Here is a 26,769-nt window from a genome sequence, read left to right on the forward strand (position 1 = left end):
ATAACTGAAACAATCCTTCAAATGGTGATACAAGCATCAAATTCAGCACAAATACAGCTGGAGCAAAATTAATGGAGCAACATTAACTTTTGACTGTACAAACTGAAACTGACCTTTGTCACCATTCTTGTTGCTTTTACCTCATAATTCCATAACATTCAGTCACAAATTGTCCAAACTATACCTTTTTGGAATCTTTATGATCAGGCAAATAATGATAATTTTGACCTGTGTAATTCTTCAATTGGCCTCTACCTGGCTGCCTATTGACACTTCAAGTGGCCAATCAGTTTTTTCAAAAGAGTTCATGTCTATGGATTATTTGTGCCAAATTTGATGCTTGTATCACCATTTGCAGGATTCCACTCTAAATATTCTCTTATCTGCTGCACTATATATGAGATGTGAGATGCTGCTCCTCAGTGTTTCTCAATTGCCCTCAAAAGTATTGGAACACTTGGTATTTCACACATTTTAATTGTTTATTCCATTTCAAATACATTTTTTTTTCTAAAATTATCTTCCTTAACTCAAACTGAAAGCAAATCTCTACAACTTGGTATAAATTAATTAAAAATATAAAATCCAGCTTCCTGATGAAGTTGTGTTGAGGAGGATTTTCTTAAAAACAAGACGTGAAATTTCAGCTACAATTTGACAGAAAGTACATTTGAGATGAAAGCCTAGATTTGATGTTTTGGTGAAAGAAACTTTTGTATTTCTTCATAATTGATGTAAATAAAGTCCAAGACATATTCAGTGACTTGGAAATGTTCATGTTTCCATCCCCTGACTTGTCTAAAGAAAACTGGCAATAAAACTGATTATTATTTACAGGTTTTATCGAGTTTTAGAGATTTGCTTTGAGTTTGAGTTTGAGGAAGATAATTTTAGAAATTTTTATTCTTTTTTTTTGTATTTCTCATATTTAAAATGGCATAAACAAATTAAAATGTGTGAAATGCCAAGTGTTCCAATACTTTTGGAGGGCACAGTATCCTAACCTTATGATGAGTGCAAAATAGGTGTGGTATTATTACTGTTTTGTTTAAGAATGTTTGATTTTCACTGTTGCTGCACTTTGTGTCAAATCATAGTCATATCATATCATATTGATATGAAAATTCAGTAAGGTATATCTTCTGTTATACATTCCAAATCTAAGGTGGAACTCTACTTGTGTTTACTAAGGTACACATAAATATCTTTAAAAAAAAAAAAGTAGCCACTTAGGTGCCTGGTCTTGAAAACCACGGATGGTCGGTTGAAAAGCTTTTTTATCCCATGGGAACTCTCACTACCCACCTCTGTGGCTCAAGAATATGGACAGCATGTATATAACTGTCATTTACATGACAATTTATATGACAATACTGAGATACAATAATTTGGCCACATTGTACAGCCCTACTGTCAACTATCTGAAAACTTTGAATATTAATTTACATCTTCATCTTTTTTTAAAAAAATGCTTAAAGTGGCAGGGGGTTAAAAGGGCTGTAGTTGGGGGGGTCAGCTGAAAAGCAAAAAAGAAAAATGTTTAAAAGGTGGAGAGTATGGGGAGTGCAGCCCCTCCAGAAGCTGAAAGGCAAAATAAGGAAAATGTTTAAAAAAGCGGGGAGTCTGAGGGGGCGGAGCTCCCCAGAAGGTGAAAGGTTTCAGTCATGCTCATGCTCCCAAGAACCATTTTACTGAAAAAAGTCTGAAGGACCTAAAGGACATGGTTAGATGGCGAGAGCTTTTCCAGGCATGTGAGAGGGAATTAAAGAAAAATGCTTAAAAAAGGCGGGGGGTCTGGGGGGGCAGAGCCAGAAGCTGAAAGGTTTTTGCCATGCTAATGCTCCCCTGAAGCATTTACTCAAGATAAAGTCTGAAGGACCTAAATGAGATGGTGAGATGCTGACGAGCTTCACTCATTCATGTCCCCGACATATGCATATTAGTATGTATTACATTTACAACCCCTGTGTTTCATTTCTTAGAGTGTAGGGTTGTCAGGTGATTTAAAAAAAAAAAAACAATTCGTTTCATACTTTGCAATTAATTAATCTAACTGCATATACAATATTTTAGAAAAAAAAAAAACCTGTCTCAGGTAGACTAAAGTGGGTCAGATTGCAGAGAGCAAATGGAGCCAAAAGAATGGCATCATGAATCCGGTCAATTTTCAAATAATTGACTACTGATTGAATTTAACTGTGGGTCCTGGTTAATACTTGGATAGAGACCTCTTTGGAAAAAAATGCACGCACACACACACACACACACACGTGTATTTTTCCGTTCTTCTGTTTGAATCGGAAGCGTGCGGTTCTTTTTGGCATCAATCACCCTCCATACAGACGCGCTCACAGACGCCTCTCGTGTCTAACGGCGCACCGTTGGATTGGTGCTGAGATCATTTGTAGCCTTCGAGCAGACGAAGCGCCGCACAGACCACAGAACATCACATGACCAGAAGATGAGCGCAGTGTTTTTAAGGTAAGCCCTTTGATGGCGTGCTGGTGATGTGGGAGGATGCTCTCTGTCTGTCGGTGCTGCTGCGCTGCATCAGCAGCGTTGATCCACAAAAACACGTGCGCCGAAAACACGTCTGCTATCTCTCAGAGATTTTAGCAGCTTGGCTTTTTGATATTCGAACTGTTTATTATGTGTAACCCGTAGCTTGTTGGCCGGCTGCGTTTCACGTGGAGTGATCATCCACGGGCACACTGCGCAGGTTTATTTGTCAGTCACGTGTCGTCATATGCGACGCCTTAATTGTCTTTGTCAAGCTGGAATATTTAACAGTAATCCAAGTCAATTCCAACACGCCTTCACAAATGATTATTCTGGGGAATATGCACCATGCAGTATTTCTCTCTCCGTGGGAGTTCCCAGGGTGGAACCCCACACTGGAGGGTTTCCTTGATTTCTGGAATCAGAACACGTCATCGTTAAATACGTCGTCAAATCCCTTTTGCTGAGTGCTGTTGGTATGCAGATTTGTGTGTGACAGAGAGAGAGACGTGCAGTGGGTGATCTGTTTCCTGAAAGGAGATCACAGGTAAAATATTCTTGGCGCTAAACAAAAAACTGCTGACTCTGATTCGAAGCAGGGCTCTCTGTGAGGCCCTCAAAGTCCACCAGGGATTTTCCACATGCAGAATGCGAAATCACTGTGAACGAGAATGACACTTACCTGTGGATGAAGGATGAACAATCTTGCACAGTGACGTGGGGATTCTGGTATTGCTGGGGTTGTCCCGACCCAGTCTCAGTAATGGGAGTGAGCCAGTCAAGGTATTCTTTTTCTTAATTGTTTGGAAGTGGATAAGTCAAACAACGCATAGAAGCCACCGTACTGGAGTGTGTGATCTATTTGTCTTTTGCCCTTAAAGTTAAATTAGCAGCTTGATGCATTGTTAAAGCAGCATGCCAGGTTCACATTGTTCTGTGGATGATACACGTGGGATGCAAATGTGGAAACAGCAAATTTGTCCTGTACATGAGTGAATCACTCAAGGCCCGGGTTAAGAATGACCACCACCAGTGCTGTTGCCCAACAGGCTGCTGGCCGAAATTGGGCCACTGCTGGATGAAGAAGAAGAAGAAGAAGAGGAAAACGTGTCCAGAGACAGTGGGAGGAGAGGAAAACTACAACCCCAATTCCACTGAAGTTGGGACGTTTTGTAAAATGTAAATAAAAACAGAATACAATGATTTGCAAATCCTCTTCAACCTATATTCAGTTGAATACACCACAAAGACAAGATATTTAAAGTGGATATGACACCTAAAAAATTAGGTAAAACTGATATAAATTTCAAAATATACATACAGTATAGTAAGTTGAAAGTGGTTTTAATTATTATCACTGAGAAATAAGTTTGTGCAGTTTCTCAAAAGTGTGTCTCTTGGAAAGTGCATTCCATCAGCAGTCACGTGATGCAGTGACGTCACAGCGTGTAGAGTCCCGTCTTTGTCTGTTCGATTGACAACAGGAACAGATGGACCTCAGCATGGACAGTGACGAGATCGAGAACTTTTCTTACTCTTCAAGTGTGGATTATTTCTGTGAGGAAATCGAGACTGACTTGGATCCTGAGGATGTTGCAGCAGTGATTAGATATTACAGATTATCTTTCGGACAAACATTCAAACCAGGAACATTCTGGAAAATAATGCCGACGGTGCTTATGGCAGAGCCGAAGCAGAGGCAAGAGACGTGCCAATTCCGATGTATTTTGAAAGGCTGCAGAATATGGAATGGTAAGGTAGGCTTTGATTTTTGTTGCTGCTGTTTATAACACTATAATTATAGCATTTTTCGATTCTAGCGTCTGTTTACTGCCTTTGTTATTGTTCCGGAGCCGCAACAGTGTAGCTATTACTTGCGGACCACCGTCATTACCTTCAGGTTTTTGCCGTTTTCGAGTGCCTGACATTGCATTCATCCGTGTTAGTTACGTTATTTTCATGAAAGAATAGGAAATACACGGCGAAAGTTTAGAAACAGATCGCTGAAAACAACAGTGAACATGCCGCCGCTGTGTTTACTACGTATTGCACTGATATTTTTACAAGTTCCTTGACCATTTCAAGATTATTGTGAACATATTATTTGGGGTTGACATTTTAAGTGTTCCTGTGAGCGGTGAGAACATGGAGACAGTAGAGGCAAGTGTCTGCTGTCAGGAGCAAATGCGTGTGTGCGAGCGGAGGGAGCGGCAGCCGGACATTTCGTGCATTACACAACACTGCGGCTTTCTATCAATCTGCCTGGACTTGAAAAGGCTAAAACTTTTTGCCCTTGTGTTTGTGCAATATGCTGCGACACACTGGTCAGGCATATCGACAAACAAGTCCCTGAGAGCTGTGTTTAATCAAAGTTTCTGCCGCTAAAAATAGTTTAAACAACGGACGCCAGGTGCGCAAACTGTGTTAACTGACAATGGGTTACTGAAGTGTTCCTGAGCCCACGCGGTAAGATCCTTTACACAATGATATCAGTTTTTAATGCAGTGCCGCCTGAGGGATCGAAGATCACGGGCATTCAATGTTGGTTTTCGGCCTTGCCGTTTACGTGTAGAAAGTTCTCCAGATTCTCTGAATCTTCTGATTATGGACTGTAGATGATGGAATCCCTAAATTTCCTGCAATTGAATGTTGAGAAACATTGTTCTTTAACTGCTGGACTATTTTTTCATGCAGTTGTTCACAAAGTAGTGATCCTCGCCCCATCTTTGGTTGTGAATGGCTGAGCCTTTTGGGGATGCTCCTTTTATACCCAATCATGACACTCACCTGTTTCCAAATGTGTTCTTTGAGCATTCATCAACTTTCCCAGTCTTTTTTGCCCCGCCCCAACTTTTTTGAAATGTGTTGCAGGCATCCATTTCAAAATGAGCAAATATTTGCAGAAAAACAATAAAGTTTATCAGTTTGAGCATTAAATATCTTGTCTTTGTGGTGTATTCAATTGAATATAGGCTGAAGAGGATTTGTAAATCATTGTATTCTGTTTTTATTACATTTCACACAATGTCCCAACTTCATTGGAATTGGGGTTGTAGAAGCGTGGAAGTGAGAGTTGGGACTTTGAATATTGGCAATATGACTGGTAAACGGTGGAAGGGACGTAAGAGCAGGAGCATATCTGTTTGGATTCCCTCTGCTTCCAAACATGACAGGCACAGACTTCAATGAACTGTCAGGTCTGCAGAAAAAAAAATCATTAGAGTCAGCCTGGCCTCCATCCAGGAGGTAGGTGTGTGTGTGTGTCTGGCTTCAGTCACGGAGAAACTGAGAGGAGCTGACATTTGCCGTTTGGTATGCTTATGTATTTCGGGTAAAGGATGCATGCTGTGAAAACTGGAAGTTGATAGGACTAATATTTTTGTAGAAATGAGCAATATTAGCTAATAACAGTGAACACTGGACATTGCTGCAATGCACCATGGGAGTTTGGGGTTTTGAAAGTTGCTTTTTGGTTCATGTTAGTTTATTAGTGTTTAGTGTTTTGATTTATTGTATTTATTGTATAGTTCATTTGATTTAATAAGTTCAGATAAGTGTCATGTTGCCATTACCATGAAAGTGAGTTCACGTTGCTCTTACCATGAGTGAATTAAGTGTCATGTTGCCATTACCATGAGTTACCATGAGTCTTCCGCCACCGTCTCTGTTTGTGGGTGTGCATGCATCCAATTTCAATCACGGACAACCTGGAAGAGCTGATATTTGCAGTTTGGTACATAAAATCACCAGTATTAAATTCACACTGCCAGTGAACATGTGGTCCCACTCTGGCCAGAGTAGGACCATACGTTCACTGGCAGTGTTAATTTAACACTGTCAGTGTTAGTTTTACACTGGTGATTTTACTGTGTGTGCTGATGTAATTTGTGTCAAGGATGAATGCTGCCAAAATGGAATGTTGATAGGACTAATATTTTTGGATAAACTATGAATACTCACAACACTGAACAATGGACATTGATATTTACATTCTGGACTTGACAGGTGAGTTTGTCAAGGATGGTAGGACACAATTGCGAGGCTCACACAAATAGCTGTGGTTGTAGAAAGATTTTAGTGGTGAGGATAGCAGTGGTCGGTACATGAGAAGGCAGCCCAAAAACACAGCAGAAGTACAATAATCATCAGGCTAGGCTACGACAGAACAAACGGACAGGAGGTTGAGAACACAATGAGGCAGGCAGGACTATGGAACACAACGTCAAGAGCTGGAGAGAAGGCACAAGGCACATCAATCTGGTGAGGAACAAACACAACCAGTGAGCTTAAATAACCCCAGGTGACAATCAGCAAATCAAGAACAGATGTGCATGGAAAGCATCAGAAACAGGGCGTGGCCAGAGAGAGAGAGGGAGACAGCCCTCACCAAGAACCAAGAGACAAACAAGAGAGAAAGCAACAAACAGACCCAAGCAGAAAAACCCCAACAAGAAAATGAACACACAGAAAAGCAATGCATGAGAAAAAAAAGGGGAAAAAAAAAAATATCAGTGGTGGGCACAGGTAACTGAAAAGTTAACTTTGATAACAATTAAATCGCTAACTGAAAAGTTAACTTTAAAAACGCTAAACCGATAATCTGCATAAAATTTCGTCAGAAGTTATTTATAATCCCTAACTTTCAGTATTGTCTTGGTCACATCAGATTACACTGTCGGCTACTGATAAGCCAGTTTTGAGTTTAAGTGCTGCAGGGTTTGCCGGACAGGATTAGAAACAAAAAAATAATGCACAAAAAAAAAAAAAAATCCAAAAACTATCATAATTTTTATCAAAAGCAGTAAATCGTAGTATTAGATGTCACAGTTTATTTCTATATTGTTACCTCCTTCCAGACTCTGCTTCATAGAGAGACCTCTAGTTTATATGCTGAATACTCTTACCCAGCCATATCTTGTTGTAGCTGGTAACTGGCTTTATTGGTCCAGTTAACTCTGATGTGCAGGGTGCTAAAAGACTGGCATGCACGGTGCAGCTTCTTACTTGATCTTTATTTCTCAAACTCAGCAACACAAACATTCCACAGCTTCAGGCCGGCAGATAGCTGTAACCTTTTAGTTGACGTTACAAGTTTTGTCAGTATACCTAGTGAGAGACTATACAATTCTGTAAATCTAGATAATACCTCAGAGATGGGACTCAACTCGATAGCAGGGTGTAGTCATGGCTGGGTTAAGGCATGCTTGGATATGTTTAACCTGATGTCATCTATTTTCTTCTTGAAGTAATCGAAGAAATCTTGTGCTGTAAAAGGAGAGCGACTTAATGGTGGTTGTCCATGAATAAGTGTTGCAAACAAGAACTTTGAGTTATGCTTGTTTTTGTTGATCAAATCAGAGTAATAGGTCCGCTTTGTAGCCAGTAGTGCATGCTTATAGTCTGAGATAGCATCACGCCACGCAAGGTGGCAGAGGTGAGACAAAGTCACCAAGTCACTCTCAAGTTATGAATCAGCAAGTCCAGTCAAGTCTCAGTCATAATGGCCACCAATGGTTTGCAAGCTGACTTGAGACTTGACTTGGGACTTGCAGATTGATGACTTGAGAATGACTTGACAATGACTTTGTCCCACATCTGCGAGGTGGAATACTTCTAGTTTTGAATTACGCCACCTGCATATCTTAATATGTTCATCAGTACAGGGTCTTCTTTGTTACATACATTTTACTTTTAAAAATTTTCCACACATTCTCTGCTGGGACAGGTCAGGACTGTAGGCAGGCTAGTCCAGTATCTGTACCCTTTTCCTCTGCAGCCATGCCTTTGTCATGTGTGCAGAATGACTTCTGGTATTGTCTGGTTGAAAAACGCTTGAACGCTTCTGGAAAAGATGTCATCTTGAAGGCAACACGTTGCTCTAAAATATCAATGTACTTTTCTGCATTAATGCTGTCATCACAGAAGTGTACATTATCTTTGCCAAGTGCACTGACACAATATCATACCATGACAGACCTTAGCTTTTGGAGTTGTTGCTGTAACAGTCTGGATGGATGTTTTTAGTTTGGTCTGGAGCACAGGGCATGCATAAAGATCTGCAATACTGATCTGTCTGTCCACAGTAAATGTTTCCAGGATGTGACTGTCAAACCCAGATGCCTCAGAGGCCAGAGACCTTGGCACCACTTTTGGCCAAGGTTCACATAAGGCTTCCTTTTTGCACTGTAAAGTTTTAAGTGGCGTATGTGAATGTACCCCTGTATCTGTAGTGCTTATCAAAGGATTCCCAAAGTAATCTCTGGTTATATCAGTTGTTAATGAATGATGGCTCTTGATGCAGTGGTGTTTGGGAAATCTCTCTTGCTCTTTATTACGCACAGAAATTCCTCCAGATTCCTTTAACCAGCTCATGATATTATACTTGGTCCAGTGAGACATTGGCATCAATTTGACCAGTTAACGCTCAACCTCGGCTCGTCTGTTATACATGACACTGACAAAATGAGGAACCTTGGGGTAATTTTTATCCTACGTTGTCCTTTGGCCTCCACATTAGAAAAATTACTAGGACTGCTTTTTTCCACCTGCGAAATATAGCGAAGATTCGTCCCATCCTGTCTAATGCTGATGCTGAGACCCTGATCCATGCATTCTCTTCTAGATTTGACTACTGCAATGTTCTATTTTCTGGTTTACCACAGTCTAGCATTAGGGGTCTCCACTTGGTTCAAAATGCTGCAGCCAGACTTTTGACACAAAGCAGAAAGTTCGACCACATTACACCTATTTTGGCATCCCTTCACTGGCTTCCTGTCCCAGTGAGATCAGATTTTAAGGTTCTGCTACTAACCTATAAAATTATTCATGGACTGGCACCTCCCTACCTAGCTGACCTAATTAAACCTTACGTACCGGCCCGGACTTTACGTTCTCAGGGTGCAGGACTACTTTGTGTCCCTAAGGTGAATAAGAAGTCTGCGGGTCACAGAGCTTTCTCTTATTGTGCCCCTGTTCTGTGGAATGATCTCCCTGCATCAATAAAACAGTCAGATTCTGTGGAGACTTTCAAGTCCAGACTTAAGACGCACTTATTTTTCCTTTCATAAGACTAGCATACTGGTACAGTTTTGTTTTACGCTTTTTCTCTTTTAACTCATTTATTGTCATGCTCGGCCCTGATCAGGTTTTTGGTCTACTTGCTTCCCCTTTCTTTGACCCACTTTCTGCTCCTGTTCTGTTTTATTAGTTATTTATCATGTATTTATTCCCTGTTCTATTTTACTTTGGTTCTCTGTTACTTTGCATTCTTTAGCTATTGTCTTTTCTTGTTCTTTTCTTGTTCTGCCAGATTGTGTTTTCATTGTTTATCATTCAGTTGTCATCTATTAATTTCTGTTGATCTTTAGTATTGGTATTTTTGTGTCATGGCTTGTTGATTTTGTCATCTGGTTTTCATTTGGTATTCTTCAGTCAGTTGTGATTCATTATGTTATCACTTGTTTAGTTTTGCTTTAGTATTCTGTTTCATGTCTCCTGATCAGTTATCATGTCATGCCTGGTTCCTAGTTATGTTTTTCAGCCCTAGGTTTTCATTGTTACTTTTGTTCATAGTAATATTATATTCCATAGTAGCTCTGTTCTTAATTTTGTGTTTCACTCCAACCTGCACCTGCTTTTTGTTTTCATCCCTCTGGCATCTCTGTCTGTGTTGTCACGTCATGTCACACCACTAGTTCTGTGCCCTCCTCTCACACTTTGTCCCAGTCTGCTTTGTGTTTTTATTTAGTCACATTCTTGACACCTGTTCACACATCTTTGTCTTTTCTTCTCTCCACCTTGTGTCTCTTCCCTCACTGTCTTGCACAACATAGTATCTTTGTTCATTAGCCATGCCCCCTTTATCCTTCCTCTCACATGCACCTTGTTAACACCACCTGTTCCTAATTAGTCCACATGCATTTAAACCCTCACAGTCTCACAGTCCCTCGCCAGATTGTTGTCGCTTCCATCATACTCTCCAGCCTTTTGTTCTCTATCCTGATTAGTCTTGCAGTGTACCAGTTCCTTGCTCTGTGTTTTTTGACCGCCTTTTTGCCTCAGCCTATATGCCAGTGTTTGCCCGTGCCTCAGACCCCTGCCTGGAGATGACTGCATTTTTGCCTCACCCTGCTTGTGCCTCTGCTCCGTTTTCTGACAACCTGTGTACCGAACCTCTGCCCAAAATAAACATGATGACTTGTACCTCAAAGCCTGGTTTGGGAGTTTGTATTGTGGGTCCACCCGCTCCTGGGGTCGGGCTGCCGCCCATCATGACATTTATTAGTAATTGGAGCGGGCTGCGGCCTCAACCTTACCTAAATTCTGGGTCTTTTAGTGAAGTTTAGGGCTAGTGGCCGGCGATCACCTTAGTATTTCTCTGTTTTTCTTGTCGGTTAATGCTGGCAAATTATACAGTATTTTTTTTTCTTTCTGATGCCTGATTCTGTGTTTTCTCTCTGTTTAAGGTGCAGCTCCATCCAGAGATGGGAGTTGTATTCGTGTTGGCGATCCTCCTGTCCTGTGCGCCAATAGCATTTCTTGTATATTCGTCCGTGAATTGTTCTGTAATTTATGTTTGTAGCATGGCCCAAGCAGAGGGTCACCCCTTTGAGTCTGGTCTGCTTGAGGTTTCTTCCTCAGAGGGAGTTTTTCCTTACCACTGATGCTCTGGGGGTTGGTAAGGTTAGACCTTACCTGTGTGAAGCGCTTTGAGGCAACTCTGTTGTGATTTGGCGCTATATAAATGAAAATACGAGGTCTGTTAGAAAAGTATCCGACCTTATTATTTTTTTCAAAAACCATATGGATTTGAATCACGTGTGATTGCGTCAGCCAAGCTTGAACCCTCGTGCGCATGCGTGAGTTTTTTCATGCCTGTCGTTGCTTCATTCACCTGTGAGCAGGCTTTGAGTGAGGTGTGGTCTACCCCTCTCTATTTTTTATTGCGAATAAATGTCTGAACAATTTGGATCTTTGCTGCATCAATTTTTTTCCAGAAACTGTAAGAGACCTCCAGGTGGACACCGTTCGAAAAATTAAATGGCTTTCCGGGACGATTTTATGGGGATTAAACAGATTAAGGAGTGTTACTGCCCCTTTAAGGACGGCCCACAACTGCTGAGAGCGCAGCACCAATGGACAGGCTGACACCCCGCACAAACAACCAGATCATTTCCAATGTGAAAGCTTTGTTGATCCGGGACCTCGTCTGACTTTCACAAAAAGGCAGAAGATGTGGACATCAGCACTTTTTCCGGCACATTCCACCGTTACAGGAGTTTTTTTTTCATGGAAAAAGAAGCCGAGGGACGCGCCACGGAGCCGTTCATTACGCGGGACAAAACCACCTCAGTGTTGGTCTCACAGGATGGCTTAAAGGTGGATTTCAGACGGATTCTGGTTGCTTTTCAGTCGTGTGAATATCCGATTGTGATTGTGCATGAGCTGAACATGCCAGAACATTTCTTGTGAGGCTTCATCACGGCGTTTCTTTTCGCCATGCAGCTCCGCCGCGACGCGCAGAATTCCTCCGCCTTTGTTCCTCTTTCCATGGCAAAAACGCCTGTAACAGTGAAATGTGCCGTTCATATCTAAACTGGACGCTGTCTTGACGCTGTATGTCCTCTGACTAGCACAGGAATTGTGAAAAGACGTGTTGAAAAAGTGCTGATGTCCACGTCTTTTCACAATTCCTCATTCAAAGCCTGCTCACAGGCGAATGAAGCAACCGACAGGCATGAAAAAACTCACGCATGCGCACGAGGGTTCAAGCTTGGCTGACGCAATCACACGTGATTCAAATCCATATGGTTTTTGAAAAAAAATAAGGTCGGATACTTTTCTAACAGACCTCGTAAATTGAAAGGCTACCCCTGCCCATTCTCCATATAATGTAGAGTTGTGTCAGGAAGGCAACCGGTGCCTAAAGAACATGCAGATCCACCTCAGATCTGCTGTGGCGACTCTGCGTGAAACAACTGAGAAACTAAAGGACTTACTTTGTTCTAGTCCTAAAATGCTGCATCCTTAACTTTTTTTGAGTGTGTTTGATGCATGAAATGCTGGAATAGATGTATATTAAAAATTAAATGAATTCGGCTACAGAAAACATGAATAATGTTCGAGCTGAAATAGAAGTCAAAATAAGTGTTGTTCACATTTTGTTGACCTCATACTTCCGTGACTCAGTGACTGTTAGTCTGTTGTTGCATTAATGAAGTTCTTATTAATGAAACTGTGACCCTGTTGTTTGATGACACACACACATTAGAGTGACAAAAAGTAGAAACATGACTCACTCTTTCCCTGTGATGGGAAACAACTCACAGCAAGCAAGCCGTGCATGAGGGGTGTGTTGAATAGGACCATAACAGCCACTTTCATGTGCTTTGCTATCTTTCACATATGCGCAAAATCAGTTTCTGACAAATAGCACATTTGATAAACCTTCTTCCCTGTCAATCAGATAGTTCTTTCCACATGAGTGCATGAGTTTTTCTTCTCACTATGTTTTCTTCTTGCTCACACAGAGTGTACAGGCAGGCATCCAGATGGGTGAGGGGACAAAATGCCCTCCAAACCTCTTTGAGGAAAGATCTACTTTTGAAGGCACTTAAGACATATTTGTTTAGTATAATAATAATAATAATAATAATAATAATAACAAAAGCAATAATAGTGTTTTTGTATCTAAGCTAGGGCAAAGTGGTTATGTTTGAAGTTCTGCCTTTAAAATCAGGTCAGGGTTTGGGAATCCATAATTATGATTATAATGCAATGCTAAATATCCTTGGCCGTATGAGCATGTAATCAATGAAAGCGTGTATAGAAGAATGTGATACCTTTAGAATAGGTCAAGGTTAGCCATATTTGAATTTGTCGCTTATCAATTCCCTTATCAATACCTCTTGTGAATTTTGTGTGTACTAAAAGTAGGCTTTACAGGTTTTCTATGTCAGTAACATTTTATTGAGTCTTAAAGTAAATAAATATGAAATTGGTCACTGGATCCTTGATCTCTGGACATCAATAGAAATAAACAAAATCTGTAGTTTTTCTTAAAAGCATTTCCTTTCAGGCATTAATAGCACAAATCTAACACCATACCTCTGAGCTCAGCTGGCTGCACTGCACATCAGCATCAGTGTAATTCATAAAGAATGCAGGACATCTCATTTTGGGAGGAAAAAACATTTTGGTTGATTGTAATTTATTGTTTGTATTCCAATGTTTGGAAAGAGGTGTCATTTAATTTTAAATTGGCGATTCGCTTTGAAGTTATTAATTCTGGACTCTAACTTGACTCTGCATAGAGCAGTGCGGCGTTTGGAGCTGTGCGAACGGAACAGAGGACAAGTCTTGTTTCTTGCCTGCAGTCCCAGTTAGTGACTTTAATCCACACAAAATGACTCACAATTGACATATTTTAATGGCTTTGAGGGTGGTTAAGAGCGGACTTTCCGCTTCTGAAAAGCAGTGAATCACAGAACCAACGAAGCAGCGGATTGGATCACTGCTTCATTGGTTCAAGGTTCAAAGTGGAGCCATTACAGAAGCAGTTAATTACAGACCCACTGCAGGGTCTGCAATCATTGTAGAGAAATGGTAATTTCCCCAACAAATACCCTCAAAAACAATGGCCGCTCTGAAAGACTGATAAGGGAATCGTTAAGCAAAAAGGCTACTGATGTTGGTGGATCGAATCACTTCTTAATGATTCTTGTTAAGAACCGGTTCTCGATACCCATCCCTACCAAGGTCTCTGTCCCCAGCTCCCTGTGAATTTGAAGTCACTGGCAGTAATAGGAATGGAGTTATGCTGAGTGTGTAGAAGGAATGTGACCTTTTGACCCCTTAGAATAGGTCAAGGTTAGCCATGTTTGAATTTGTTCAAGGTCTGTGACCCAAGAAGCTCCTTCTGAATGTGAAGACTTTGGCAGTAATAAGAATGGACTTATGATGAGAAGACAGACGAACAGACAAGCCTGATGAACGTACAGATAGACAGGTGCAGCCCAGTGTCACGGTTTTTTTTTCTTTTTCATGCTCCTGTGACGCAATGAGTCAAATTTTCATGACGGAGCTTTTTTAACTCACTATTCCTAACCCTACTCTCACCCCCAGCCCTAACCTTAACCATAACCTTGATCTTACTCCTTCCACCCACCCTAACCATAACCGCCCTGACCCCCCTGCTTCACTTTTAATTTCATGCAGCCATCATGGAGTGAATGAAAATGAATTTGTGCTGCCGTGATGAAAATGAGGCACTTTTCGTCACAATGTCACGAACCAATAGATTAATGTATATTTCGTGCTGCTGAAGCACGACTTGCCGTGAGACCAGGTTGACAGGTGCAAAGCCTTCACAATATCTGATGGCCATATTTTGGTCTCAGGTAAAAATGATTAAGGGTCTTGTGGTTAGTAATTTTATCATACAAACGTGGACTGCAAAGTCAATTTGTGATGTGATGAAGGGAAAGAGTGTCAGCCCCTGTGAACATTTGCCACTGTCCACTGCCTAAAGAACAGTGCACCAGACCCTTTGATTCTACATGCATATTGTTTTTTCAGGTTGAGCCCGACCAAGCTCCACAGTTGTAAACCCATCCTGTGACTTTCCCCTGTGGGCCTGGTTCCAGGAAGAGGCTCTGACTTACCTAATCCTTCCTGAGCAAAAGGTGAGACTGGATTTACCAGTCGATTGATGCATCTGTCCTTATCTATAGTCATGAATTTTTGATAATGACTGAAAGAATAAGTTAGCAGATACAAGATGGAAATTAGATCCCTCCATCGGGTGTCTGGGCTTACACTCCAGGACAGGGTGAGAAGCTTGACTATCTGGAGGGATTCTGAATAGATCTGCTGCTTCTTCACATCAAAAGGAGCCAGCTGAGGTGGTTCAGGTGTCTCGTCTTATGAGGGAGGTCTTCTTAGCACGTCCACCTGGGAGAAGACCTTGAGGAAAACCCACGACATACTGGAGGTATTATATTTCCTAGCTGGCTTGGAAGCCCCTCAGGATCCCCCAGGAAGTGTTGGAGGACTTGACCAAGGATGGGGAAGTAAAGCATAGTAGTAAAGCATAGTAACCTACTATGCCAGTATGCTAGCCATACAAATGGGAAAATAAGTGCTTCTTAAAGCCAAGCTAGAAGCGACAAATGCATGAATCGGGTCTCAGCATCAGCCATATACAGGATGGGATGAATCTTTGCTATATTTCGCAGGTGGAAGAAAGCAGTCCTTGTAATATCTCTAATGTGAAGGTCAAAGGACAATGTAATATCTAAAAAACATTACCCCAAGGTTCCTCACTTTGTTAGTGTGATGTATGACACCATTCATGCACACAAGTGGCTAAAAGACAACGAATGCCCTGCGCGTGCTCATTCGATACCCCTCTCAGCTGGTGTTGGCCAAATTCCAGGTGTCACACATGAACATCTAACACCGCTTGCAGGACACTTAGAAAAGGCAGGCCTATTCGCACTCCTGGTATGATAGTAGACAACAGGCAACCACATTCAACCTGTCTGTGAAGTATCTAAGTGCAACACGAGTGTGACGTCACCTGAGATGTGCGGTTGTTCTAGAGGAAGAAAACAAACTTCTCCCATCATCAGATACAGTCACATTTGTCTGTGACCTACAAGTTTGAGGTTTTCTTCTCGAGGTTTGATAATCTGAAGCATCTCCTTCCACACAAAGAACTGCAGGTGACTCCAAAGGCCCCAGATTGAGAGCTGAACTCATTACTTTGAGATTTTTTGATCTGGGTTTGAAATGTTCTGCAGTCATGATGATTTTCTCATCAGCACAGGTCTTTAGAAACCTCTCTGATTCTTTGATCTCAAGAGCTGATGTCACCTTCCTCTTCAGCATCTCATCTTCAGACAGAACTGCTTGTATATCAATTAACCTCTCGATCACCTTCTTAACATCTTCATCCTCTTTGTGTTTCAGCTCATTTATGATCTCCCTTTCTCTCTTTCTCAGAAACTGGTGCATCTCCTCAAACTGAGTGCTGATTTGGTTCCTCAGCTGGTTTGACTTCACTTTTTGTTATTTCTTCTCTCTGTGAGTCGGCGAGGTTCTCTACAGTACACACGTCATCAGAAACACGTTGCATTAATTTCTCCAGCTCCTGCCTCACCGATGCAGATGCTTCTTTGATTGGTTTAAACTTATGTCCGGCGTGCTTCTCTCCATCTCGACATATGACACAAGTTAATGTCTGCTCTGTGACGCAGAACAACTTCAGCTTTTCATCATGTTCATGGCACAGCCACTCAGAATCCTGTGGAGAAAAAAAAACCATCATCAATACAATCCAAAATATCAAACACATCAGGGTTGTCATAATGCTAAAATGTCTAACTTGATGCAGATATCCAAGAAAATTCCTGATACACAATACCATTTTCAATACTATTGTGTGTGTGTGGGGGGGGGGGGGGGGGGGGGGGGGCAGAAGACATTATTTAAAAAAAAAAGATTACGACATGAATGACAATACTATTTTATATTATCTGACATCGTGCAAAACAAAAATACAGTAACATAACTGTAAGGTATGTGACATTGTGCAATATAGTACATTTTATATACAATCATGGTCAGAATTACCAGATCTGCTATTTTTTTTAACATATATATGTTAAAATATGTTAAGAAATAAATGCAAACAAAACAAAATGGTATCATTTTTTTCCCCAAATTTACTGTCTAATAACAGTCAAGTTTCATTGACCTTTATTTGTGATTGTGGTCGGAAATTTCCTTTCACTCTTCATCGACCTGAATGTCATGGTAAAGGGCTTTAATGATGTCCGTGAATTGTTCTTTTGTCAAGGTGGAATGACTGCAAAATCATTAATGATGTCAAAAAACAAGACCTGGGTGCACAAGTTTATATTTATTTCAGATGTTCTCTAATCCCAGCCCAGTCTCATGGCTCAACACCCCCTTTTCTACTTTTTCTTACTAATAGTCCAGTTTCATAGCCTTAAGAGTGTGCATATCATGAATGCTTGGTCTTGTTGGATTGTGAGAATCTACTGTATCTACTGGTATCTTGTTTCCCATGTAACAATAAGAAATATACTCAGAACCTGGATTAATCGTTTTAGTCACATAGCACTACTATTATTCTGAACACTACTGTAAAACCCATTGTCACAAACCTCGGTGTTAAAATGGACAGTGATTTTAAACTTGATAAACAGATAAACTCATTAGTTAAAACCAGTTTTTTTATCATCTGAGCCTTTTATCTAAAATTAAATCTGTCGTATCATTAGTGTTTGATTCATGCTTTTATCTCAACCCGTTTGGACTACTGTAATGCACTGTATAATGGCATTAACCAGGCCTTCCTCGCCTGCTTACAGGTTGTCCAAAATGCGGCTGGTTGTCTTTTAACAGTCACTCATAAGCATGATCACATCACCCCCATTCTTGCGTCTCTCCATTGGTTCCCTGTCTGTTTTAGAATAAATTTTAAGATTTTATTGTTTGTTTTTAAGTCATTAAATGGTCTGGCACCTCAGTATATTGCTGATCTCATACATATCTACACCACCATGAGAGCATTGAGAGCCGTTCATCAGTTCCGTCTTGTTGTGCCAAAAAGCAGACAAAAGACCAGGGGGGACCGTGCTTTTTCAGTGGTGGCTCATAAATTATGGAATGAACTGCCCATTCATATCAAGATGGCCCCCACCCTGGATACTTTTAAATCTTGTTAAAACTTATTTTTTTCCATGGCTTTTAATACTGTATGAGAGTTGTGTGGTATTCTGACTCTGCTTTTATGTATGTGTCTTTATTTTTAGTGTTTTAGGTTATGATCTTCCTTATGTTTTTAATTTATTGTTTTTTAACTTTATTTTATTTGTTGTGCAGCACTTTGGTAACCTTGTTTGTAAAATGTGCTATACAAATCAAACTGGATTGGATTAGACAAATTTAGACAGATTTGTGAACAATATTTGAGAGAAATAGGTCTTTTATGTGTATAGAAAATGTTTTAGATCTTTGAGTTCAGTTTATGAAAAATGGGAGTAAAAACAAAGTGTTGCATTTCTATTTTTTGTTCAGTGTAATATAGGAAAGAGTAGTTTTCCATTCATTTTCATGTCTGATCTTCACCCTAAGGTCCAAGTTCAAATGCAGTTGGGTCAAGGGAGTTGGGATGAATGATTTGCTAAGTGTTCAATGCAAATTTAGGCTTTAGAAGAGAAATTTGGTGCCGAGAAGACAAATATACCCCAAAAGCTCTATTTCTTATCCATCTGCATGTTTGACCATGGCCAAAAAGTTTATGGCCAAATGTAGTGTACTTGATACATGATTTTCTGGAGGTGTTCAATACAAACCTAAGCTCTAGAATTGATATTTTCAGAGAGAAAGAGGTGTTTTGTGGTGTCTTTGCCGGCTGTTATCTCAGATTACCTTGGAAATCTGGGTCAAGATCATATGCATAGATATCACATTTGTGTCCATTTACAATATGAGACAAGTAAGTAATGTCTTAGAAAGGGGCAACAGGGAAATCTAGAGCTCTCACAATGTGACATGCATGCACAGATGCATGAACGGACACACTCACGAAGTCCATTTCAGAGGTCCCGCTTATTTGATGGCAGGGAACAAGTGCAACAGCAAAAATGCCAGGTCTATATCCATTTTGCACACTTCTATATCTTTCAGCTCTCACTACTTCTGAGAAAACCCAACCGAGGGAGTCCATTATTGTCTGCCACATGTTCTTTCTTTACTGCTGCAGTATTTACTTTGCCTACATTCATAGCATGTGTTGTGCTGGAATAAAACATGGTGCACACATATTTTCCATTGTGAAATCTCTGATGGGCCCATTATGTTTTTTAAAGACAGCCATGAGCATGTTTTATCCAAGTTATATAAACCTGACTTAACCAAGTCACACTGGCTCATCCTGGATTAGCCTCAGAGCCAGTATATAATGCCAGGATATGTGGTCCATGCTGGGCCCGGCTTTGGCATTAATTTGTTATTTAAAATTCATACAACCCCAATTCCAATGAAGTTGGGATGTTGTGTAAAATGTAAATAAAAACAGAATACAATGATTTGCAAATCCTCTTCAAACTATATTCAATTGAATACACCACAAAGACAAGATATTTAATGTTCAAACTGATAAACTTTATTGTTTTTGTGCAAATACATATTTGCTCATTGTGAAATGGATACCTACAACACATTTCAAAAAAGCTGGGACAGTGGTATGTTACCACTGTGTTACATCACCTTTCCTTCTAACAACACTCAATAAGCATTTGGGAACTGAGGACACTAATTGTTGAAGCTTTGTAGGTGGAATTTTTTCCCATTCTTGCTTGATTACGACTTCAGTTGTTCAACAGTCCGGGGTCTCTGTTGTTGTAGTATTTTGCGCTTCATAATTCAAGGATTCAGGATTCAAAGGAATTTTATTGTCATATGCACAGAAGAACATTTCCCTGCACAATGAAATGTGTCTACGCATTTACCCATCCTAATTGCCAGTAGGAGCAGAAGTCGCCATTAGGCGCCCGGGGACCAGCTTCCCAGACGTACATCCCTGCCTTGGTCAACAGCACGCTGAGCAAACCAACACCAACCCATAACAAACGACACACACAGTAACACACAACACATAGGCCGGCCCGGTACATAAACACATATAAAAAGCACACACGAGGGAAGAAAGAAGAAAAAAAACCCTCATAGCCGCTGCGTTACACAGCAGCAATGAGGAAAAAAAAAACCATCAGCACAGAAAAACAATAATCACACAGACAAACAAAGACGCCAACCGAGATTTGAAGAGGTCCAGTTTATCAGAACACTCCGGAGGCAGCCTATTAGGCGCCGTCAACGGCCTTGTCTGCCAATCCTGGAAGGGGGAGGGGCTCAGCCCTGAGCAGTCCACTGTCCACAGTCAACGTCAGAGCTGGAGAAGCTGAGGGGAGGGGGGGAACCCAGGAGCGAGGCTAATTGTTGATCTTCTGAGGAAGTTTTATCATAGCAACCTTGAAGTGCAGCTGTGTTTGGGGAAGCAAATGAATAGCCAGATTAGCAGACGCCTGAGAGATTCACAGTTCTGAGAACAGAGTGGCTCTCAATGCATCTGAATGTAGAATGTGGTCTTCACAGACAGTCAGAGCGGGTTTCCAGGGCTGCGATTCTATTCGAGATGTTTTCCAATGCGCGGTTAACCCCCGCCGACTGCGCAGCCACTGCCTTCCCAATCGAATCAATCATGTAGGGCAGCCGGAAGGACCAATCAAAGCTGCTTCCACTTTCTTGATTTTCCGGTAAACCAGCGCCATGCCCGCTCCACACAACAGAAAGCCGGTCACCACCAAGCCGAATATGTACACATCTTCGACTTTCCTCCACAGAAAGCATGTAAAGGCACATGACCTGCCATCTCCTCCACGAGTCCATCACGTAACCCATCACATGTGTCCCGGCAGGACAGGTCGGGTCCTCCGGCCACGGAATGTCTTGTAGAAAAAATATTGTCAATTGCGTTCAGAGACCACTTTAACAGATCCATTTTTGTCATTTTCCAGAAGAGCAAAGCTGCAGCCTCACAGACAACACACCACAGAAGCAGGAAAGATAAGGAGGGAGGGAGAAGAGAAAAGTGCGTCCGTCTCGGCGAGTGCAACCTGGCAAAAAAAAAAAAAAAATGCACCACACATTTCAATGGGTGACAGGTCTGGACTGCAGGCAGGCCAGTCTAGTACCCGCACTCTTTTACTACGAAGCCACACTGTTGTAACAGGTGCAGAATGTGGCTTGACATTGTCTTGCTGAAATGAGCATGGACGTCCCTGAAAAAGACCGTTGCTTGGATGCAGCATGTGTTGCTCCAAAACCTGGATGTACCTTTCAGCATTGATGGTGCAATCACAGATGTGTAAGTTGCCCATGCCATGGGCACTAACACCACCCCCACCATACATCACAGATGACTGGCTTTTGAACTTAGCACTGGTAACAATCTGGATGGTCTTTTTTCCTCTTTTGTCCAGAGCGACTTGACGTCCATGATTTCCAAAAACAATTGAAATGTGGACTTATCAGACCACAGCAACTTTTCCACTTTGCGTCTGTCCATTTCAAATGAGCTGAGGCCCAGAGAAGGGGTTTCTGGATATTGTTGATGTATGGCTTTCGCTTTGCAATGGTAGAGTTTTAACTTGCACTTGTAGATGTAGCGCAACTGTGTTAACTGACAATGGTTTTCTGAAGTGTCCTGAGCCCATGCGGTAAGATCCTTTACACAATGATGTCGGTTTTTAATGCGTGCCGCTGAGGGGATCAAAGGTCACAGGGCATTCAATGCTTGGTTTTTCGGCCTTGCTGCTTACATGTAGAAAGTTCTCCAGTTCTCTGAATCTTCTGATCATATTTACGGACTGTAGATGATGGAATTCCTAAATTCCTTGCAACTGAACATTGAGAAACATTGTTCTTAAACTACTGAGACTATTTTTTCATGCAGTTGTTCACAAAGTGGTGATCCTCACCCCATCTTTGCTTCTTTTATACCCAATCATTGACACTCATGTGTTTCCAATTAGATGTTCATTGAGCTATTCGTCAACTTTCCCAGTCTTTTATTGCCCCAGATGCTCCTTTTTATACCCTATCATGAGTGTCCTCATTTCCCAAACACTTGAGGGTTGTTAGAAGGAAAGGTGATGTAACACAGTGGTAAACATACCACTGTCCCAGCTTTTTGAAAAGTGTTGCAGGCATCCATTTCAAAATGAGCAAATAATTTGCACAAAAACAAAGTTTATCAGTTTGAACATTAAATATCTGTCTTTGTGGTATATTCAATTGATATAGGTTGAAGAGGATTTGCAAATCATTGTATTCTGTTTTTATTACATTTTACACAAGTGTCCCAACTTCACTTGGAATTGGGGTTGTAATTTTGTGCAATACTCCTCATGTTTAGGCACAAGTGGTATTCGACAATTACATAATTTATGGATAATCTGGATTATAATAGCATTTCCTGGATCTGGTGTGTTATGATTCTACAAGATGAGTGTATCAAAAAATAAATAAATAGGATATTGTAAAGAACTTAAAGAAAATATTTCTGCTTGAGGTCCAGCATTTCAAAACATTTCAGAAGAGAACATTTTGGAGCAGTGTTTTGAGTTTGCAGTATCAACAAATGTTGTTTCAATCAATCAAGTTTTTTTATATAGCGCCAAATCACAACAAACAGTTGCCCCAAGGCGCTTTATATTGTAAGGCAAGGCCATACAATAATTATGTAAAACCCCAACAGTCAAAACGACCCCCTGTGAGCAAGCACTTGGCTACAGTGGGAAGGAAAAACTCCCTTTTAACAGGAAGAAACCTCCAGCAGAACCAGGCTCAGGGAGGGGCAGTCTTCTGCTGGGACTGGTTGGGGCTGAGGGAGAGAACCAGGAAAAAGACATGCTGTGGAGGGGAGCAGAGATCGATCACTAATGATTAAATGCGAGTGGTGCATACAGAGCAAAAGAGAAGAAACAGTGCATCATGGGAATCATGTCTTTTTTTTTTATTCCATTTTACTTACCCATTCTGTTTTTATTTTGCCCATATTCGCCCCACACAGCCTGCATCATGCCACACCCCTCAGTTGTTCACTTCTTAGCTGGTCAAAGTGCACCATGTTACTCAACACAGTTGTAGTCTAGTGTTCAGAATGCAGCAAGAGACCATGAGTGTAAAAACAAATGATTGTTGATAATGTGCAGGATTCACTAACCATCCAGCAGGTGGCAGACATATATATGGTTGTGGTGGCCAGTGGTTAATGCGCTTGGTTTCAGTGCAGAAGGTTCTGGGTTCAAATCCCACCCCTGCCACATTTCTCCATGTAATGTGGAGTTGCATCAGGAAGGGCATCCGGCGTAAACCTGTGCCAATTCAACATTCAGATCCACCTTGGATTTGCTGTGGCAACCCCGAGTGCAAACAAGGGAGCAGCCGAAGGGACTTACTTTTATTGTATGGTCCAAACAAAGTTGCTCTTTGATTAATGTCCCTTCAGCTGCTCCCTTGTCAGCACTCAGGGTCGCCACAGCAAATCTGAGGTAGATCTGCATGTTGAATAAGCACAAGTTTACACCGGGATGCCCGTCCTGACGAAACTCCACATTACATGGAGAAATGTGGCAGGAGTGGGGGTGTTAACTATCAAAATGTGAATCAACTGCAAATCGTGAATTATCCTCAAACCGTGAATTGCAAAACATGAATACCTGCAAAAATATCTCCGTAACATGAACGCACATCTCACAAAATGTGAATTTTCTTCACAATTTGGTGTACCATATGTGCTTGGCTGAAGATCCAATGGTGCAAAGCTACCATCTATGGGATTATGACTGCGCACCTCTAACTTTCATTGCCATGGGGCTTTGCGTCACCTGTTGACTCACATGCGCGCTAGACTCTTGCATGTTCCCTATTAGTGGGTGAACAATCCAGTAGAGGTGGGCGGATCGATCTTAATATCGCTAATATCGATGCCAACGCTGGTATTGATATGGAACGATCCTCGTGTAAAAAGCTCGATACTCAAGCTTTTTTTTCTCTTTCCGCATGCACTGTCTGCTGTGCACGCAGATTCATCAAAGTCTACTCTCTGTCTGTAAGAGCAGCGCTGCGCTGTGTCACACACACGGAGCAATGCACCCTTGTATTGTGGTTTGTCAGCCCTCTACCTCAGGAGATTTGTTTTGAGTGTTTTTTAAACAAAAATGTTGATTGTGATAAAAGTATTTTGTTGTCATGTACAATGTTGGCGAAATTCTGTCCTAGGTCTTTTGGATCCTTTGGATCTATGAAGGTTTAAATATGACAATGTATCGGTATCGATATCGGCGATACTGGGCCTGTATTTACTTGGTATCGGATCAATACCAAAATTCCCGGTATCACCCACCTCTACAATCCAGTGCTTGGTGAATTCTGCTTTATGATGATACGAAGAGACAACATAGAAGGATCGAAAAGTGGCGTTGCTATGAACGCTTGGCCGACACAAGCCAGTTATACCTGTGGTAACTGTTCTGACACCTGCTTAAAACGCAAAAAGTCCGAAGGCTCATGAAGCCCCGCTTTCATGGTCTGTATTCATACTGAAAATCAAGATCAAGCTCTGCTCCATGGGAGGTTTCTGTCCTTTCTGAGTTTGCCTTCGGACACCTGCGCTACCATTTGACAGGTGTATCGCCCCAGTCAAAGTCCCCACCAGATGCTTGACACCAAGCGAGAGAACCCGCTTGGGGCTCACCTCTCCATGTAGTGACGCTACCCCATTAAAAATTGTGGAGATATTGCTTGCGATCAAGACTTCCTGAAATAATTGATCCGTTAACTGAAACACATAAATTACTTAAACGTAAAGAAAATATATTTCATGAATAATATTCACATTTTGCCACTTATATTTTGCGGGATATTTTATTCACGGGTAGCAGCAAAATTATTAATGGTTCGTAGAAATTTTCATTATTGGTTTGCGCATAATTCACGATTTGAGAATCAGAGTTTGTCCCTATGATCCATTTCTTTAAAAAAAGACTACAGCATTCACTGCTTTCGGTTTGTCACCTAAACAAGCCGCCTTGGAAAAACTGACTCACTAACCTCACTGTCCGAGTCCAACACTGCAACCAGTGCAGAAGAAAACAAACAAGCCATGAGGCATAATATAGACACAAGTGACAAATGTTTTCATGCTTACCATACAGTATGTTAAATGTAGCACAGACTTACCTCTCTGTAATTTCCATGTTCTCTTTTTCTTTTCTCATCTTCTTTAGCCTTTTCAGCAAGGCTTTTCAAAACATAACTGGGTGGAAGACATTTCTGTTCCAGTGAAACAGCTGTGTGACACAGAGGACAAATGCCCTGTGACTTCAGTGACTCTGTAATACATTCCCTGCAGAAAGAATGTCCACAGAGAAGCATTACCGGATCAGTAAAGATCGTCAGACAAACAGAACAGGTTAAATCTTCTGAGTAAGAGACAGAGGCCATGTCTTCTCTCTGTTCTTCCTTTCCTGACTGAGGAAGTTCACCTTACTGGAACAACCACACCCCTGCTAGAGAATGACTCAGCATAAAAAAAACATCTCCGTGTTGGAAACCATTCAGAAGATTCAGACGGCGTTCGATGGCTTTCAGTCGAGTGAGTATCCGAGAAATTGTGTAACAGCTGGACATGCCCCAACATGTCCTGTGAGACTCCCAAGATGGAGGTGTTTTTTTTTTGCTGCGCGTCCTGAGCTGCTTCGTGCCGACGCGCGAAATCCTCCACACTTCTTTCATTACAAAATCTCCTGTAACAGTATTGCCTCTACTGGTGGTTGGCTCTCACTGTGGTATTGTATCACTTCCTGTTCCGGAGCACAGCTGTGTTTTTCTGTATCTGTTAGCTGTTTAATCTGCGCAGTTAGATTGATCTAGTTATCTAGATTACGATTTGTTTCCCAGTGTAATCTTTACGTGCCTTAACTAAAGCACTCCTTCTGCTGAATCACCTCTAAATTATTTACACATTATTCACTTTGCGTGTTTTTAGGAATCTGCTAGGCTAGCGTAGCTACTAGCTCTTAGCCGATTTAGCATGGCGGCTTCTCCTGTCTCTCCCGCACTTTTCTGCTCTGGGTGTGAAATGTTTAGTTATTCCTCGGCCTCCTTTAGCAGTAATCGGTAACTTGTAATAAGTTGTAGCTTATTCGTAGCTTTGGAGGCCAGGCTGGGGCGAATTGGAGACTCGGCTCCGCACCGGGGGAAAATTCTACAGCTAGCCAGGCCCCTGTAGTCGGGGCGGACCAAGGTAGCTTAGCCGCCGTTAGTTCCCCCCTGGCAGATCCCGAGCAGCGGAAAGCAGGCTGACTGGGTGACTGTGAGGAGGAAGCGTAGCCCTAAACAGAAGCCCCGTGTACACCGCCAACCCGTTCACATCTCTAAACCGTTTTTCCCCACTCGACGACACACCCGCCGAGGATCAACTCTGGTTATTGGCGACTCTGTTTTGAGAAATGTGAAGTTAGCGACACCAGCAACCATAGTCAATTGTCTTCCGGGGGCCAGAGCAGGCGACATTGAAGGAAATTTGAAACTGCTGGCTAAGGCTAAGCGTAAATTTGGTAAGATTGTAATTCACGTCGGCAGTAATGACACTCGGTTACGCCAATCGGA

The 26,769-nt window shown here is 41.5% G+C and overlaps 1 protein-coding gene across 1 annotated transcript in view; it reads right to left on the reverse strand.

Annotated features, from left to right (window-relative positions):
- The window catches only part of LOC117512139 (nuclear factor 7, brain-like), a 52,082-nt gene extending 26,457 nt beyond the window's left edge, over positions 1-25,625 (reverse strand). The window contains exons 1-2 of the mRNA XM_034172119.1: positions 25,339-25,625; positions 16,564-16,804 (exon numbers count right to left, since the gene is read on the reverse strand). Of these exons, the coding sequence (XP_034028010.1) occupies positions 16,564-16,804; positions 25,339-25,602 (505 nt within the window). The 5' untranslated portion in view covers positions 25,603-25,625. The remainder of the gene's footprint in view (positions 1-16,563; positions 16,805-25,338) is intronic.
- Between the last annotated feature and the right edge of the window lie 1,144 nt (positions 25,626-26,769).

This window comes from Thalassophryne amazonica, chromosome 6, assembly GCF_902500255.1.
Source record: "Thalassophryne amazonica chromosome 6, fThaAma1.1, whole genome shotgun sequence".
Taxonomy (NCBI): domain Eukaryota; kingdom Metazoa; phylum Chordata; class Actinopteri; order Batrachoidiformes; family Batrachoididae; genus Thalassophryne; species Thalassophryne amazonica.